The sequence below is a fragment of the Cherax quadricarinatus genome, unplaced genomic scaffold (genome assembly GCF_038502225.1).
Source record: "Cherax quadricarinatus isolate ZL_2023a unplaced genomic scaffold, ASM3850222v1 Contig2556, whole genome shotgun sequence".
Lineage (NCBI taxonomy): Eukaryota > Metazoa > Arthropoda > Malacostraca > Decapoda > Parastacidae > Cherax > Cherax quadricarinatus.
In genome coordinates, this window is record NW_027197582.1 from 2,373 (window position 1) to 21,913 (window position 19,541).

The 19,541-nt window shown below is 39.4% G+C and overlaps 1 protein-coding gene across 1 annotated transcript in view; it reads right to left on the reverse strand.

The window, feature by feature from the left end:
* Nucleotides 1-2,082: 2,082 nt before the first annotated feature.
* LOC138851878 (uncharacterized) overlaps nucleotides 2,083-19,541 on the reverse strand; it is a 43,572-nt gene continuing 26,113 nt past the window's right edge. Inside the window, exons 4-5 of the mRNA XM_070081393.1 lie at nucleotides 17,263-17,364; nucleotides 2,083-8,841 (exon numbers count right to left, since the gene is read on the reverse strand). Of these exons, the coding sequence (XP_069937494.1) occupies nucleotides 8,536-8,841; nucleotides 17,263-17,364 (408 nt within the window). The 3' untranslated portion in view covers nucleotides 2,083-8,535. The remainder of the gene's footprint in view (nucleotides 8,842-17,262; nucleotides 17,365-19,541) is intronic.

The following is a 19,541-nucleotide window of genomic DNA, read 5'->3' on the forward strand; positions in this document are numbered from 1 at the left end:
TCACCCTTTTTTCCTTTATCAATTCTATGATTAACTTCATCCTTCATAAATCTATCCGGTGACACGTCAACTCCCAAATATCTGAAAACATTCACTTCTTCCATACTCCTCCTCCCCAACTTGATAACCAATTTTTCTTTATCTAAATCATTTGATACCCTCATCACCTTACTCTTTTCTATGTTCACTTTCAACTTTCTACCTTTACACACACTCCCAAACTCGTCCACTAACCTTTGTATAAAAATATAATACAATAATAATAATAATACAATAATAATAATAATATAATAATACCCTGCCTCGGTGGGAGACGGCAGACTTATTGAAAAAAAAAAACATACGTATATAATAATAATGTACTACATAATAATAATTATAATAACAGGTGGCTTCAAAAGGCCGTCACTAAATGGCAGTGTTTACCACAACAAAGGGGTAACGGTTGTGGTTGCCTCCACCTGTTACATAATGACATTTTATTCATTCAGCAGTATATATCAGGTTTCTATGTTATTTATATTGTTTATTACTGCACATTAGATGAACTGTGATAGATAAATAAGCCGTAGAGTTGATTATAGCGAAATATTCAAGGAGTATTTGTCTTGTCTCCAGACAAACTCTCGTCGGCTGCCGCCACCGCCACATATATAATGATATTTTATTCATTCTTGGGTATATATCAGGTTTATATGTTATTTATATTGTTTGTTATGTCATATTAGATGAACTGTGATAGATAAATAAGCCGTATAGATGACATTAGCGAAATTATTCAAGAAGTATCTTGTCCGGTCTCCAGACAAACTCTCATCCACCGCCGACACTGCCCATACCACTACTTTAATTACATATTTTATTCATTTTAGAGTATATATCAGGTTTCTATGTTATTTATATTGTTTATTATGTCATATCAGATGAAGTGAGATGGATAAATACACCGTAGAGTTGATATTAGCAAAATTATTGAAGTACAGAATTCCACTGGAACAGATTAATTGCATTTCATTTAAATTAAATGAGGAAAATTGACTCTGCAAACGAGCAAATCCAGTTGCAAGCAAGGTCACAGAATGGATTAAACTCGCAAGTAGAGGTTCCACTGTACTATTCTGTCAAGCCTCCTGACAGCAGGAACGGATTAATTATATTTCCATTATTTCTTATGGGGAAAATTAATTCAGCTAACGATAAAATCGGTTAAGGACAATCTCTGGAGCAGATTAAAATCATCACCCGAGGGTCCACTGTAATTATGAAAAAGAGGGTCCACTGTATCTCGGATCTACTTGACAGAAGAAGTGGCAAGATTCTGTACAAGGCGCAAGTATGCTCACACCTTGAGTACGCTCCACTTTCTTAGATTGCCTGTCCCCCCATCTCATCTGCTACTTTTTGACAGAATAGAGCAGATGCCTCAGAAAAGAGCACGGCGCTTCATCTCTCGACTGGACCCAGCCTTGGTAGATCTGTTATTTCAGCAGAGCCTTCAACACAGGAGGGATGTGAGCAGCCTTACTGTTATGTATAAGGCCAACACTGTCAAGAGTACCATACTTGGCTCCACTCCGAGGACAGTGAGAAATGAGCTTGTACACCACAAGACTGGTAGCTAGCAGCAACTTCACTCTGACTGTACCCTTTCCAGGACGTTGTTACATCTGAGATCATTTATTCCTAGGATGATTCAAGTCTGGAACATGTTCATACAGTGTAATGATATCAATGAAATAAAATCAGCTGACCAAATGAAATTGTTGCCCCACAGATGGCTCCAGCTTCATCCTGTTCCCTACTTTTATGTCTTATAACAATAAAAAAGGCTTTTAAATGAGTTGATGAGTGAAAGAGCAAGTGAGAGAGAGCAAGTGAGAGAGAGCAAGTGAGAGAGAGCAAGTGAGAGAGAGCAAGTGAGAGAGAGCAAGTGAGAGAGAGCAAGTGAGAGAGAGCAAGTGAGAGAGAGCAAGTGAGAGAGAGCAAGTGAGAGAGAGCAAGTGAGAGAGAGCAAGTGAGAGAGAGCAAGTGAGAGAGAGCAAGTGAGAGAGAGCAAGTGAGAGAGAGCAAGTGAGAGAGAGCAAGTGAGAGAGAGCAAGTGAGAGAGAGCAAGTGAGAGAGAGCAAGTGAGAGAGAGCAAGTGAGAGAGAGCAAGTGAGAGAGAGCAAGTGAGAGAGAGCAAGAGAGAGATTTATACAAATGTTGAGTACGTCAGTGACTGATAACGAAGTGTGAAAAGTACAGGAATTAGACGTGACAGTGAAGGGAAAATCTTGCATTACCACCATGATAAATTTTTGACTGAAGCTCATAGAGCCACCACAGTGTACACCCTTCATCATGGAAGTCACAGGTCTAACAAATATGACTGAATTAACTGTTTCCTGCATACCATTCAATGCATGCAGTATTTTCATATCCTTGGCATAACAGATAAAATGTGAGGATACTGGAGATAATGTTTATATACAAATTGAAAGGGACTCCAAGATTTATATACAATATTTTTTGACTCCTAACATTTGTATAATCAGGGTTAAATTGAGGGAAAACTAAACATAATGTATATCAATTTAGTTGTGACAACCCTGTGGTAAAAAGGGTGAGAATTAGTATGGAAATTAAGAAAGATTTTGAAGGGTTTGGGTCTAACCCTGAGAAGCCTATGCCAGTTGTGGAATCCATTGTGCCCACTTCAAAAATTAAGAAAATGTGTGCAAAGTGGGTTGAACTGCAAACCTTTATGGATGAAAATCACCCTAACACAGCTATTGCAAGCCGTGCTGGTGACTATTACAATGACAATGTTGTGGCCCATTTTAGACAAACCTTAACCCTTTCAGGGTCCGTCCCGTAGATCTACGGCTTAACGTTGAGTGTCCAAACCGTAGATCTACGCCAAAATTCTAGCGCCGTCAAATTTAGCGCGAAAGCACTCATAGGCCTACATGCGAGAGAACGGGTCTGCGTGGTGGGTGCGCGCCATAAACAAAAAATCTAGGCGCCCGCATAGCATTGTGGGAACGCCGGCTCAGTTACCCTTGTTCACCATGCCTCGTCGCAAGGCAGCTATCACTCCACGGAAAATTGGGACTCTCCTCTTCCTATCTGAACGTTCTGACACTGATGGAAGTGGAAATGGAGAAGAATTCTTTGGCTTTGATCAGTTAGTGACCGAGAGGAATGACCAGGATATCGATAATAGTGCAGAAAACCCTGACGATCCTCAACCTTCTACCTCTGGTGTGGGGACTCCTCAGTCACGGTCAGTTGTACCTCAACACAAGAGAAAACTATTATTTTCGCGTGGCCAGGCCTCTGACTTCAGTAATGATGATGATAGTGACATGGATTGTGATTTTATTGCTCTTGACGATCATTCGAGTAGTGATAGTGAGGAATCATATTCACCAGTAAAGCGTCGGTATGTACGCCGGCGCATGCGCTCGGGTAGTGTACCCTATGCTGTGCCCAGGGGACGGAGTACATCCCGTGCCCCTACACCAGGTTTAGATAGTGATAGTGAGGATGTGGCTACACTTGGCATAGATAGACCACAGGCATCAGCAGATAGTGGTAGTGGTGATGATAGTGGCACCGCCATGCGTGACTCACTAGCCCAGGCTGGGACCCACGCTGCTAACTCCTCAGTTCAAGGACAAAGCGGAGCGTCAGCCACCAGCCCACCACAACCACAACCACCCACACAACCAGCCTATGATGTCCAGTATCCACCAGCAAACCATATCTGGGATTGGCAGCAAAATCCCAATTTTGTTCCCAAGCCCTACCACTTTGATGACTCTCAAAGTGGAATTCTACCTACTTGTCCCCTTGGAACCAGGGCCAATGAACTGGAATTCTTTGAATTATTCTTTGACCAGCCATTGATGGAAACTATTGTCAGGGAAAGTAATAAGTATTTTGAGTACCCCATGGCAAATACGATCATATCACCACAGTCAAGACTACACCGGTGGAAAGAGACGACTGTTGCAGAAATGTATTTGCTTTTTGCAACAATAATGCTTATGCCTCATGTCCATAAGCATAATATAAAAGCATACTGGTCCACAGATCGGCTAATTTCTACCCCGGTCTTCAGTGAAATCATCCCAGTGAACAGGTTTATCTTACTATTACATAAGTTGCACTTCTCTGACAAAACCAGGCCTGACAGAAGTGACAGGTTATACAAGATTAGAAATGTTTTTATGTATCTCAAACAAAAGTTCAGCATATACTTTTATCCATTCAAGAATCTTGTAATTGACGAGTCTTTGATTTTGTTCAAAGGTAGGCTGTCATTCAAGCAGTATATACCGAGCAAGAGGAAACACTCCGGTATAAAACTGTTTGTACTCTGTGACTGACAGTGGCCCGGTATTGGATATTGTTGTATACACGGTAAGTAAAACATTGAAAGATACCAAAATGTTATTGGGTATCTCAGGTGACGTAGTGAGAAGCATGATGGCACCTTATCTTGGTAAGGGGCATACATTATATACCGATAACTGGTACACAAGCCCATTACTCAGTGATTTCTTGCGAATGAACAAGACAGATGCATGTGGCACAATGCGTTCTAATCGTAAACATATGCCCAGGCTCAACGCAGGTGCTCGTGATGACATGCAGGTGTTTACTGCCAATGACATCATGGCATTATGGTGGCATGACAAACGAGATGTCACACTGTTGACAACCATTCACCATAATGAAATGCAAGACAGTGGCAAAGTTGATCGAGTGACTAATGAATGTATTCGAAAACCAGTGACAGTGATTGATTATACACAAAACATGCGCTTGGTTGACAAATGTGACATGCAGATTGGTTTTGTTGATTGTGTTCGTAAAAGTTACAAGTGGTACATGAAACTTTTCTTCCATCTCATGGACATTTCAATGCTCAATGCATATAATATGTACCAAATGAAGACTGGCAACAGACCACCGTATGGTGAATTTTGTTTGTCTGTTGTCAGACAACTCATAATGAAGTACGTACCAGGTAAGAACACCTGCTACACAACAAGGTCCTCAAATTCCTCAGGATATACCCAAGCGTTTGAGGAGGGAAGGTGATCATTTCATAATACAGCTTCCTTCAACTCAGAAGAGATTTGCTCAGAAGAGATGCATCGTCTGTGCACAAACAAAACAACGGCAACAAAGACGCAAAGACATTCGGTTTATGTGTGAGGAATGTAAGGTACCTCTGTGCATGGTGCCTTGTTTCAAGGAGTTCCACAAGCTCCAGCAGTTCTAAAACCATGTCCAGTGATTGTAAATATGTAAATATATGATAGAACATTAGTATTATACAAGATTTGTGCATGTTTATTGTAATAAACAACAGTGGTAAACAATAATATGATAATAACTTTAGTGCGGTTATTGTGTTCAATACAGTGAGTTTATATATATACATTATATACAGTATTGGTCTCTCAGGCCCCAAATGTTAGTAGGAAAAGAAAAAAATTGGAAAAGAAAAGAAAAAACTACAAAAACTGCTAAATAAAGTAATGTGTGTATGTGGAATTCGTCGATGTTGCTGCCACCACGTCATTTTGGACAAATTCTTGGCACTGTATCTCGGTAAGTACTGATCAGAAATTTTTTTTTGTCTTATTACCTTCACAAAAATATGCTCTTTAATTCTGCAAGATTTTTTTTTTTTTTTTTTTTTTTCAAAATTTCTTGGACACTGGAGCACCACTTCAGATTTTGGCCTTGGACCCTGAAGGGGTTAAAGGAACGGGAGGTACAGACCTCTATGGGCAGATTTGTTGTGCGACAGAGGTCCAGTGACTCTCAAGCTGGTCCTAGTGGCATTAAAAGAAGAAGGGAAGTAACCCTGGAAAAGGACTTGCTACCTCAAGTCTTAATGGAAGGGGATTCCCCTTCTAAACATTAACAACTTCGACATTCTCCCCTCCTCCCATCCCATCAATCATCACCAGATCTTCATTAAAGGTAAGTGTCATGTATTCTATTGTTAGTAGAGTACGTACTACTAACTGTGCATGTCTTCTTCAGTTTGTGTGCATTAAACTTAATATTTCATGTGGTAAAACTTTTTTTTTTTATAGTACTTTTGGGTGTCTTGCACCAATTAATTTGATTTCCATTATTTCTTATGGGGAAAATTAATTCGCCTTCCGATAATTTTGGCATACAACGAGCTCTCAGGAACGGATTAATATCGTATACCGGGGGTCCACTGTATTACAACAATGCAGTAGTCTGCATAACAGTAAATCTTCTAATTTTTTTTTTTTTTTTTTTGTTTTTTGAGAATGAAAATTCAAAATGGAAAGCAAGCATAATGTAAGAAGGCCTGGAGATGTGACCAAGGAACAAAGGAAATGTTTTTTAGTGCCAGGAATATCTACATTGTTATTCTGAACCCTGTTTTTAAATTGGCAATTTTTTAATTTTGTGTGAAATTGGCCAAATTACTGAATTCTGATCACTTTACTGGGTAGTTGAAGTAGGTAAACAGGCGGTTTCTGGCATTCAATCGACAGAACAGAATGAATACTAGCAAAATAGCTATGAGTTTGGACTGGAACAATGGAATTGGCCAAAAATAAGGTGTAAAGTGGGCAAAATCATTGATGCATAAATATCGCTGAGACTGCTAACTTTGTGAGAGCACAATCTTGCAAGTTTTTTTTTATCATATTTTGTACTTTTAGTTTCATTACCTTTGGAAAAGGATTCTCTATCATTTTTTTTTTTTCTGAAAAGTCTTCGACCCTGAGAGCAAATTCGAGATCAGGGGGTCTCAACCCTGAAAGGGTTAAGACCTTAACTTTGGCATGCCCAAAAATTAAAATTCCTAACAGACTGAAAGAGTGCAATTTTATGAATTGAATAAGACGAAAATGAAGGGAATCTAACAGAAACTTACAATTATACGGTATGTTAAAATTGGTGAAAAAAATTATCATTCTTTGGCAACAGCAGCGTAAATTCAACAGCGACAGTTACATTTTACAATTAACTCATAATTATGACTTTTTCTTTTTTCCATAGTTTTTAATGTTTAACACTACAAACCACTTTCTTAAGATATTATAAGTGTTTCAGGGTGTTTTAGTAGTTCAAACATAGGGAAATGCATAGCCAGATATTGCTCCACACTTTATACACAGTATGAATTAGAGCAAATGCTTTTCTTTTTCTCGTTTTTTTACTGCTTTGTTGTTCTAACACTATGTACAGAGATTAGCTATATATTACAATTGTTTCAAGGCATAATACTCTTCAAAACATGAAAATAAATCACACTGTTTCACTATATTTGGCTATCCTAGGTTAAATGTACATAATGCGCTTACTGGTTGAATTTCAGTTAGTAGCATGAAATTGTAATAAATTTGGAATGAATAAGACATCTTCTGGCACTTCACACATTGTTTGCTGGTAGGGAAGCTGGTAGTGGAACAGGTCCTGATTTCACTGTTCATAGGAAACCACAACAGCTGAACTATGATCAAAAATATTGGTAGGTGGAATATATGAAGGCACAAAAAAATTGTTTGTACTAGTATGCTGGACACAATCATCACTTGTGTACTAGTACTTTGGACACAGTTAAAAGGCTAACCACTACCTATCACCATACAATTGACAACTATCTAAATACATCCACTTCTTCCGTTTGTCTTCCCTCCAATCTGGTATTCACTCTATCATTGTGTAGACTTTTTGACTATCACTATGCTCTTCTCTCTCTTCTTTTATTTTCTTTCTTTTACATACTCTTGCAAATTCATCCACCAACTTTTGTAACCTGTCTTCAGAATCCCCCAAAAGAACTGTGTCATCAGTAAAGAACAACTGTGATAACTCCCACTTTGTATCAGATTCAACATTTTTCAATCCCACTCCCTTTCCAACATCCTACCATTCTCTTTTCACAGTCCATCTGAAAATAAGTTAAACAACCAGGATAACATCATACAACCCTATCTAAGTCCTATTTTCACTAGAAACAAGTCCTCCTCCCTCTTGTTAAACCTAACCTGCACCTCACTGCATAAAAACTCTTAACTGCTTTTAGTAGCCTACCTACTATTCCATACACATGTACTATCAGCCACATGGTTCACCTATTCACCTTATTATATGCTTTTTCTAAATCTATAAATGCAACAAACAGCTCTACGCATCAATGCAAATACAGTGGACCCCCGCATAACGATTACCTCCGAATGCGACCAATTATGTAAGTGCATTTATGTAAGTGCGTTTGTACGTGTATGTTTGGGGGTCTGAAATGGACTAATCTACTTCACAATATTTCTCATGGGAACAAATTCGGTCAGTACTGGCACCTGAACATACTTCTGGAGTGAAAAAATATCGTTAACCGGGGGTCCACTGTACTTGGTTTACACATCCCCTAGCCTTCCTAAATCCTCCCTGTTCCTCTGCAATCCTACTTTCTGTCTTACCCATATCTCATTCAATAACAATTCGACCATAAACTTACTTGGTCTACAGTACTCAGCAGACTTATTGCCCTATAATTCTTCCAGTTTCTCCTCCCCTTTTCCCTTCTAAAGGGAAACTATGCACACAGTCAAAACTTTGGAACACTAAACAAATACACCGACTACTCCGTTTAGCATCAGTTGCAACCCCATCTATCTCAGCTGCTTTACCCACTTTCATTCTACCCAATGTCTCATGCACATTACCAATATCCACCTCATAAGTGAAAGATACCTTACTCACCTGGGCAAGCTGGTACACCAAATTACTCCCGCCATGTGTCGAGGGATAATACGGCATCAAATTTGGAGTTATTACAGGATAATTCTGCAAGTAAACATTTATTTCTCATAAGGCAAGAATGCAATAAAAAACCACCAACACTGCATACAAATTAAATAACTAAAATATTACTGAAATTTGAAGATGCTGCTGATATTACATAAAACTGAAATTTGGGTAGAGGCTTGCAATCTTCTGGAAAAAAATATACAACTTTATATACAGAGCCTATTGAAAATGTCATTTGTACCCAACCTCATAAAATGCCAAAGCAACGTGTAAACAAAATTTACATAAACTGTGATAAAAATATATTCCCATTTTACAATAAAAAACAAAAGCTGTGATAACGGAGACATGTCATGTCTGAGGCAGCCAAATTGATCCCTAAAACTGGAAACATTACTTGGGTCCCTTTATGGTACCGTAAAATTCTTATTTCATTACTATAGTATTACATCTCTTTTAGCTTACGAGTATTGAAGATGTGGCAAGAAACAGGCAGTGACAGAGGAATCAAAGGCATATGTGAGCATGGGTTTCTGCTTGAAATCTCTAGATGCATTATGGTAAAGAAACAACATTAAAAGACCGTTGGCTACCTTGAAGAAGGCGCAAACCATCCCCCATTTCTTACCCAAAGTTTTTGATGGCATGTGAATCCAACAGAGCACAGTCTCATTGGCATAAGATCTTGTAACACCATTAGTTAAAGAGGGCTATGAACTGCACAAGGATTATTAAGGTCAAAGGCTGAGCATTGTAGGAAGTGTAGTGGGAGAGAGAAGGTTAGAAAGATGGGAGAAAATGTGCTTTTTGTGGGCATGAAAAAAAAAAAAAAGGTGGACACTAGGAAAAATATTAATGCTTGGTCATTTGCAAGGTATATATGGTTAGAGTGAAGTCTCCTGAATAAAATCTAAGATTCTTCAGTTATAATGTTCTTGAAGGAATAAAAGAACTCACAATGTTTCTGTTTCAGGTACGTAATTATTTCTCTGATTTTGTATAGCAAATCACCTCTGGGATTACTTTTGTCAGAGAAATACAGTTTATGTAGTAACAAAAGAAATTATCAATTGGCTATGAGACCATCTCTAATCCAGTATTTCAATACAGCCTCTCCTCACTTAGCGACGTACTCGTTCATCGATGCCTCAGATTTACGATTGGCTCTCTGACCAGTATGCATGCCTAAGTAACATATATTAGAGCTGACTTCCTTTATTCTGTTTATTACAATATACAGTGGACCCCTGGTTTTCATAATTAACCCTTTCAGGGTCCAAGACCAAAATCTGAAGTGGTGCCCCAGTGTCCAAGAATTTAAAAAAAAAAAAAAAAATTTTATTTTTTCTTATGAAATGGTAGAGAATCTTTTTGTGAATGTAATAAAACAAAAAGTACGAAATTTTATGGAAAATTGACAAAATTATGCTCTCGTGAATTTTGATGTGTCAAGAGATATTTACGAATCGGCAATTTTGGCAACTTTGACTCCTATTTTAGGCCAATTACATTATTCCAGTCGACCAAATTCTTAGCTATTTCACTAGTATTACTTCTATTCTATCGATTGGGCACAAGAAATCGCCAAGTCAACTGTTTCAACTACAAAATAAAGTGACCGGAAATTGGTAATTTGGCCAATTTAACACAAAGTTCAAAATATTCCAATTTCAAAATAGGGTCCAGAATAAACAATGTAGATATTCCTGGCACTAAACAAACATTTCCTCTGTTCATTAGTTATGTTTTGAGGCTTCACAAATAAATTCCATATTGATTTTTTATTCACATAATGAATTTTTATTCACACCAAAAAATAGAAGATTTACTGTTATGCAATATTGTAATAATTGTATAAATATCACCACCACATTTGTGAATGTATATTAGACCCACCAGCTGGCGTGTATTAGACTTTGAGCTCGGTTTCAAGCCATTTCCAGTGCTAAAACCAATCAAAATTATCTCTTATTTCTGTAATATGTCTTCCATTCTATCAAATGAGACCAAGAAATCACAAATACAACTATAAAAAACATACGAAAAAACACTGCAAAGTCGCTGTTTTAATCGAAAATCACGGTCTCAGTTTTTTTTCTCTCATTATCCAGTGTGCTGCAGGATTTGTTTTATGTGGTGCACACATACCACATACATGTATTCTCTCATATCTAGGCCCAAATTTACCACTCACAGTTTATCAGAGTGAGCTGAGCTCATGACACAGATCTACGGTTTGGGCCCTGAACGTAAAGTCGTAGATCTACGGGACGGACCCTGAAAGGGTTAATCCATTCCAGAAAGAGTGACTAAACCTGAATCTAATGATTTCCGAATAAATTTTCCTCATAAGAAATAACGTAAATCCAATTAATCCATTCCAGACACCCAAAAGTATCAAAAAAATACTTTTTTTACATGAAATATACATTTCCCTGCACAGAAAACAATGAGACATGCAAAATAAAACAATACTAAAATGACACTTACCTTTAATGAAGACTTATTGACGAGTGATGAGACAGGAGGGGAGAGGATGGAGGTGTACTAGTGTTTGGGAGGGTAATCCCCCTCCATAAGGACTTCAGGTACCAAGTCCTTTTCTGGGGTTACTTACCTTCTTTGTTTTTTAATGCCACTAGGACCAGCTTGAGAGTCGCTGGACCCCTGTCGCTCAAAAGTGTTCCAGAGAGGTCTGTATCTGGTGTTTAAAACTTCCCTAAAATGGGACACAACATTTCCATTGTACATGTTGCCAACATTGCCTGCAACAGCTTTGGCAGGGTGAAGTTCATCCGTAAATGTTTGCACCTTTGTCCACATTGCACAAATCTTCTTAATCTTTGAAGAAGGCAGCTTCCTCCATCTCTCTTCCTCCTCCTCTGAAGCAATTTCCTGAGCTGTGGTCTCTTGTTGTTGCAGATGAAGCTCTTGCAGCTCTGTAGTGGTCAACTCTTCATCGTGGTCCTCCGCAAACTCTTCCACATTCTTGAAACTCGCATCCAATCCCATGGAATTCCCCAATGCCACAATACTTTCCACAACTGGCACAGGCTCTTCAGTGTCAGCCCCAAACCCTTCAAAATCCCTCTCTTGTACATATTCTGGCCACAATTTTCTCCAAGCAGAACTCAAAGTCCTAGAAGTTACTCCCTTCCAAGCCTTACTTATTAAGTTTATGCAATGGAGGATACTGAAGTGATCTTTCCAGAACTCTCTTATGGTCAATTCAGTGTCTGAGGTCACTTCAAAGCACTTTTGAAACACTGCTTTTGTGTACAGTTTTTTGAAGTTTGAAATGACCTGCTGGTCTATGAGCTGGAAGAGATGAATGGTATTAGGGGACAAGAACTTCACTTTGATGAAACGAAACTCCTGCACCATTTGCTCTTCGAAGTCTGGAGGATGAGCAGGAGCACTGTCCATTACCAGGAGGCACTCGAGTTCAATTTATTTTCCAGGAGTTATTTTTTCACACAGGCTAAACACGTCATGGAACTAATCAAGATAATGTCCCTCGTGACCCATGCCTTACTGTTTGCCTTCCACATCACGCACAATTTACTCTTGACAACACTGTTTTTCTTGAACACACTGGGATTTTCAGTCATACACCAGTAGAGGCTTCACTTTGAAATCCCCACTAGCATTACTATAAAACATGAGACTTAGCCTGTCTCTCATAGGCTTGTGTCCTGGGAGTGCCTTTTCCTCCTGAATAATGTAGGTCCTCTCTTCCATTTTCTTCCAAAAGAGGCCTATTTCATCACAAATGAACTCTTGTTGGGGTTTGAATTGTTCAGCCTTTATGTACCCCTTCAATTCCTTAACATATTTTTCAGCCGCATTTTTGTCAGAACTGGCAGCCTTACCATGCCTTATCACACTGAGTATGCCACTACGCTTCTTAAATCTCTGAAAACAGCCTTTGCTGGCCTTAAATTCATCAATATCAAAACTAGTTCCAGGCATTTTCCTTACAAGATCATGCAACTGCCTTGCCTTTTCACAAACTATTGACTGCATAACAGTATCTCCTGATTGTTTCTTGTTGATCCACACCAACAACAAAGTCTCCACATCTTCCAGTATATTCGTGATCTCTGTTTTGTAAGGGAGAAAAAGTTAGCATATGAGAAGTTTTTACAAAGTAGAAGTGATGCAAGGAGAGAAGAGTATATGGAGAAAGAGAGAGAGGTTAAGAGAGTGGTGAAACAATGTAAAAAGGGAGCAAATGAGAGAGTGGGCGAGATGTTATCAACAAATTTTGTTGAAAATAAGAAAGTTTTGGAGTGAGATTAACAAGTTAAAGAAGCCTAGAGAACAAATGGATTTGTCAGTTAAAAATAGGAGAGGAGAGTTATTAAGTGGAGAGTTGGAGGTATTGGGAAGATGGAGGGAATATTTTGAGGAATTGTTAAATGTTGATGAAGATAGGGAAGCTGTGATTTTGTGTATAGGGCAAGGAGGAATAACATCTTGTAGGAGTGAGGAAGAGCCAGTTGTGAGTGTGGGGGAAGTTCGTGAGGCAGTAGGTAAAATGAAAGGGGGTAAGGCAGCCGGGATTGATGGGATAAAGATAGAAATGTTAAAAGCAGGTGGGGATATAGTTTTGGAGTGGTTGGTGCTATTATTTAATAAATGTATGGAAGAGGATAAGGTACCTAGGGATTGGCAGAGAGCATGCATAGTTCCTTTGTATAAAGGCAAAGGGGACAAAAGAGAGTGCAAAAATTATAGGGGAATAAGTCTGTTGAGTATACCTGGTAAAGTGTATGGTAGAGTTATTAGTGAAAGAATTAAGAGTAAGACGGAGAATAGGATAGCAGATGAACATGGAGGCTTTAGGAAAAGTAGGGGGTGTGTGGACCAGGTGTTTACAGTGAAACATATAAGTGAACAGTATTTAGATAAGGCTAAAGAGGTTTTTGTGGCATTTATGGATTTGGAAAAGGCGTATGACAGGGTGGATAGGGGGGCAATGTGGCAGATGTTGCAGGTGTATGGTGTAGGAGGTAGGTTACTGAAAGCAGTGAAGAGTTTTTATGAGGATAGTGAGGCTCAAGTTAGAGTATGTAGGAAAGAGGGAGATTATTTCCCAGTAAAAGTAGGCCAAAGACAAGGATGTGTGATGTCACCGTGGTTGTTTAATATATTTATAGATGGGGTTGTAAGAGAAGTAAATGCAAGGGTCTTGGCAAGAGGCATGGAGTTAAAAGATAAAGAATCACACAAAGTGGGAGTTGTCACAGTTGCTCTTTGCTGATGACACTGTGCTCTTGGGAGATTCTGAAGACAAGTTGCAGAGGTTGGTGGATGAATTTGGTAGGGTATGCAAAAGAAGAAAATTAAAAGTGAATACAGAAAACAGTAAGCTTATGAGGATAACAAAAAGATTAGGTGATGAAAGACTGGATATCAGATTGGAGGGAGAGTATGGAGGTGGTGAATGTATTCAGATATTTGGGAGTGGACGTGTCAGCGGATGGGTCTATGAAAGATGAGGTGAATCATAGAATTGATGAGGGGAAAAGGGTGAGCAGTGCACTTAGGAGTCTGTAGAAACTAAGAACTTTGTCCTTGGAGGCAAAGAGAGGAATGTGATGAATGTTGCAGCGAGAAGGCTGGAGGCAGTGGAGTTGTCATGTCTGAGGGCAATGTGTGGTGTGAATATAATGCAGAGAATTCATAGTTTGGAAGTTAGGAGGAGGTGCGGGATTACCAAAACTGTTGTCCAGAGGGCTGAGGAAGGGTTGTTGAGGTGGTTTGGACATGTAGAGAGAATGGAGTGAAACAGAATGACTAAGACTGTATCAGTCTGTAGTGGAAGGAAGGTGGGGTAGGGGTCGGCCTAGGAAAGGTTGGAGGGAGGGGGTAAAGGAGGTTTTGTGTGCGAGGGGCTTGGACTTCCAGCAGGCATGCGTGAGCGTGTTTGATAGGAGTGAATGGAGACAAATGGTTTTTAATACTTGACGTGCTGTTGGAGTGTGAGCAAAGTAACATTTATGAAGGGATTCAGGGAAACCAGCAGGCTGGACTTGAGTCCTGGAGATGGAAAGTACAGTGTTTCCACTCTGAAGAAGGGGTGTTAATGTTGCAGTTTCATAAACTGTATTGTAAAGCACCCCTCTGGCAAGACAGTGATAGAGTGAAGGATTATGAAAGTTTTTCTTTTTCGGGCCACCCTGCCTTGGTGGGAATCGGCCAATGTGTTAATAATAAAATAATTACAGGTTTGATTCAATTATTGGGATGCCGTAAACCATGACCAATTATTCCTAGTTATATTTTATTATCCGGAAATATAGTAAATCTTCTAGGTAGTAGGTTGGTAGACAGCAACTGCCCAGGGAGTTACTACCGTCCTGCCAAGTGAGTGTAAAATGAAAGCCTGTAATCAATTTTACATGATGGTAGGATTGCTGGTGTCCTTTTTTCTGTCTCATGAACATGGAAGATTTCAGGTATGTCTTGCTACTTCTACTTACACTTAGGTCACACTACACATACATGTACAAGCATATATATACACACCCCTCTGGGTTTTCTTCTATTTTCTTTCTAGTTCTTGTTCTTGTTTATTTCCTCTTATCTCCAAGGGGAAGTGGAACAGAATTCTTCCTCCATAAGCCATGCGTGTTGTAAGAGGCGACTAAAATGCCGGGAGCAAGGGCCTAGTAACCCCTTCTCCTGTATAAATTACTAAATTTAAAAAGAAACTTTCGTTTTTCTTTTTGGGCCACCCTGCCTCAGTGGGATACGGCCAGTTTGTTGGAAAAAAAAAATAGTAAATCTATTTTTGTGTCATTTATTTATTTTTATTTATTATCACACTGGCCGATTCCCACCAAAGCAGGGTGGCCCGAAAAAGAAAAACTTTCACCATCATTCACTCCATCACTGTCTTGCCAGAAGGGTGCTTTACACTACAGTTTTTAAACTGCAACATTAACACCCCTCCTTCAGAGTGCAGGCACTGTACTTCCCATCTCCAGGACTCAAGTCCGGCCTGCCGGTTTCCCTGAATCCCTTCATAAATGTTACTTTGCTCACACTCCAACAGCACGTCAAGTATTAAAAACCATTTGTCTCCATTCACTCCTATCAAACACGCTCACGCATGCCTGCTGGAAGTCCAAGCCCCTCGCACGCAAAACCTCCTTTACCCCCTCCCTCCAACCCTTCCTAGGCCGACCCCTACCCCGCCTTCCTTCCACTACAGACTGATACACTCTTGAAGTCATTCTGTTTCGCTCCATTCTCTCTACATGTCCGAACCACCTCAACAACCCTTCCTCAGCCCTCTGGACAACAGTTTTGGTAATCCCGCACCTCCTCCTAACTTCCAAACTACGAATTCTCTGCATTATATTCACACCACACATTGCCCTCAGACACGACATCTCCACTGCCTCCAGCCTTCTCCTCGCTGCAACATTCATCACCCACGCTTCACACCCATATAAGAGCGTTGGTAAAACTATACTCTCATACATTCCCCTCTTTGCCTCCAAGGACAAAGTTCTTTGTCTCCACAGACTCCTAAGTGCACCACTCACTCTTTTTCCCTCATCAATTCTATGATTCACCTCATCTTTCATAGACCCATCCGCTGACACGTCCACTCCCAAATATCTGAATATGTTCACCTCCTCCATACTCTCTCCCTCCAATCTGATATTCAATCTTTCATCACCTAATCTTTTTGTTATCCTCATAACCTTACTCTTTCCTGTATTCACCTTTAATTTTCTTCTTTTGCACACCCTACCAAATTCATCCACCAATCTCTGCAACTTCTCTTCAGAATCTCCCAAGAGCACAGTGTCATCAGCAAAGAGCAGCTGTGACAACTCCCACTTTGTGTGTGATTCTTTATCTTTTAACTCCACGCCTCTTGCCAAGACCCTCGCATTTACTTCTCTTACAACCCCATCTATAAATATATTAAACAACCACGGTGACATCACACATCCTTGTCTGTGTCATTATGAATTCAAAATGGAAAGCAGGTGTAATACAGGAGAGGCCTGGGGATGTGATTAATAAACAGAGGAAATGTTTTAGTGCCAGGAATGTCTACACTGTATTTTGCACTCTCCAATCAATATTCTTATTCTTATTAACTGTAATCATAATTCAACCTTAAAGAAATTACTGTCCCCTTGTTTGTATTACTTTTAATGCCAAATTTTATGTTTGTATACCTACTAAATAATCTATGTCTAGTTCTTAAGTAATCCATAAGCATTATTATTAGCCTACCCAAAATGCTCAGCATATTAGTGGCTTTCTTTGTGTTTAATAATATTTTATTACATGTAAAACTACATTTTTTTATATTGCAGAAAGAAATAGTGTTTTTTGCAGAAGATGGCCTTTGTTGCAATAAAATACACAACTAATAACGAATAACTTATAATATAGGAGTTTATATAACTGACAGGATAGACTTACTTGCATATGTTGAGAATGTGTAATGGTGACTTGCCGTGGCTGACCACTGGAGTGCATGTGAGGTGAAGGATTGGGTCCTCCAGGATGAGGGAAGAATTGACCCTGTGAGGAACATTCAAAATCCATTTAATGATAATGATAATTGCAATGCTTTAAGTTTACATTGATTTTATTTAAAAATTATTATTAGTTAGGCATGCTTCTGGAGGTTCTGCACCTCAATTCAGGAAATAAAATTCAGTAATTACCAGATCAAATTAAAAATTGTCCTGCTCTTTAAGCTCGACCTGAAGTCAAAACTTCTGTATTAGGTACCTAATCAACCAGGCTATTGCTGCCCATACCCTAGTCCTACATAGCCTTCACAAACTAGATGATCCAGTACTTCCTGCAGGAACTTATCCAGTTTCTAGATAAAAACTCTTCAGGCAATATTTCTTGTAATCATTGGCAAACGTGTCTTGGATCATGGATCATGACACTGTTGCTTTAATGGGCTTATAGTACCTCTGTTTTTCAATGGATTATTTTACATTTTCTCCCAGAAAAGAGAAGCCTCCTACCCCCTAGGCACAAAATGATCAACCTCCACTACTGTGACGAGGTGACCCAGCACACGTGGGTTATGTTAGTTATCCTTGGGATAAAGAACCTATGAAACCATATTCCTAAAGATAGTTTTGTAACTGAGGCCCTCTTATTTGCCTTTCAAAGCACAGTTTTATTCTGCCTTTAATTAAAAGTAAGTAGCCTGATGAAATTGTAAATTACTATAAACTTCACCATACAGTTCCTTGCTTATTTGTGTCAATAAGAAGGGTTAACTTGTAATTCATTTTGAAGCTAGGAGTTTCTTTTTGTGTATAAAGATATATACCGTATTTTACAGCGAACAAGACGCTCTAGTGTTGAGGATGCCTTCCCCCAATTCTGGCTGCCTATATTTTTGGAAAAAAAAAAAAAAAGGATAAACGATATCCACAGTAATAAAAATGTTGAACGCAAGGCATTACACATAAAAACGTGTAAATTACTTAGGATTACCCCCAAAAAAGTCAGACAAGTGATTTATTTCCATAGGGGTCCTTGATTTCCATTGTTTGTCTTTGTGTACCGAATGGTTCTTCGGTTTTCTTGTGTTTGGCAGTATTTTTCTCTTTCATGTCACTCAGTTTAGCTGCAATCAAACATCTAAAGGGTACTATCACTCATATGAGTCGTGTACAATACATAAACTGGACCTGACTGGCCATGCTCTCTTTTTACTCACTGTCTTGATATGCACAAAGTGGATGTGGCTACAGGAAGAGCAACATATTAATTTGTGATGGTTTTTCTTGCATTCGAGGAGAAGGCTGGAGGCAGTGGAGATGTCGTGTCTGAGGGCAATGTGTGGTGTGAATATAATGCAGAGAATTCGTAGTTTGGAAGTTAGGAGGAGGTGTGGGATTACCAAAACTGTTGTCCAGAGGGCTGAGGAAGGGTTGTTGAGGTGGTTCGGACATGTAGAGAGAATGGAGCGAAACAGAATGACTTCAAGAGTGTATCAGTCTGTAGTGGAAGGAAGGCGGGGTAGGGGTCGGCCTAGGAAGGGTTGGAGGGAGGGGGTAAAGGAGGTTTTGTGTGCGAGGGGCTTGGACTTCCAGCAGGCATGTGTGAGCGTGTTTGATAGGAGTGAATGGAGACAAATGGTTTTTAATACTTGACGTGCTGTTGGAGTGTGAGCAAAGTAACATTTATGAAGGGATTCAGGGAAACCGGCAGGCCGGACTTGAGTCCTGGAGATGGGAAGTACAGTGCCTGCACTCTGAAGGAGGGGTGTTAATGTTGCAGTTTAAAAACTGTAGTGTAAAGCACCCTTCTGGCAAGACAGTGATGGAGTGAATGATGGTGAAAGTTTTTCTTTTTCGGGCCACCCTGCCTTGGTGGGAATCGGCCAGTGTGATAATAAAAAAAATAAAACATTCGTACTGCAGCTGAGGGTACATCCCATAGTTCAACGGCTTTGAAGCCTGGGTCCAAGCCATAGAACTACGGCTTGAGCTCAGCTCACTCTTATAAGCTGTAAGCAGTAAATTTGGGCCTAGATATGAGAGAATACATCTATGTGGTAAATGTGCACCACAAAAAATACTGCAGCACGCAGTGCATGAGACAGAAAATTGAGACCATATTTTTGGATTAAAACAGCGATTTTGCTAAGCCTTTTTGTATGTTTTTACAGTTGTATTCACAATTTCTGGTCTCATTTGATAGAATGGAAGATATATTACCGAAAT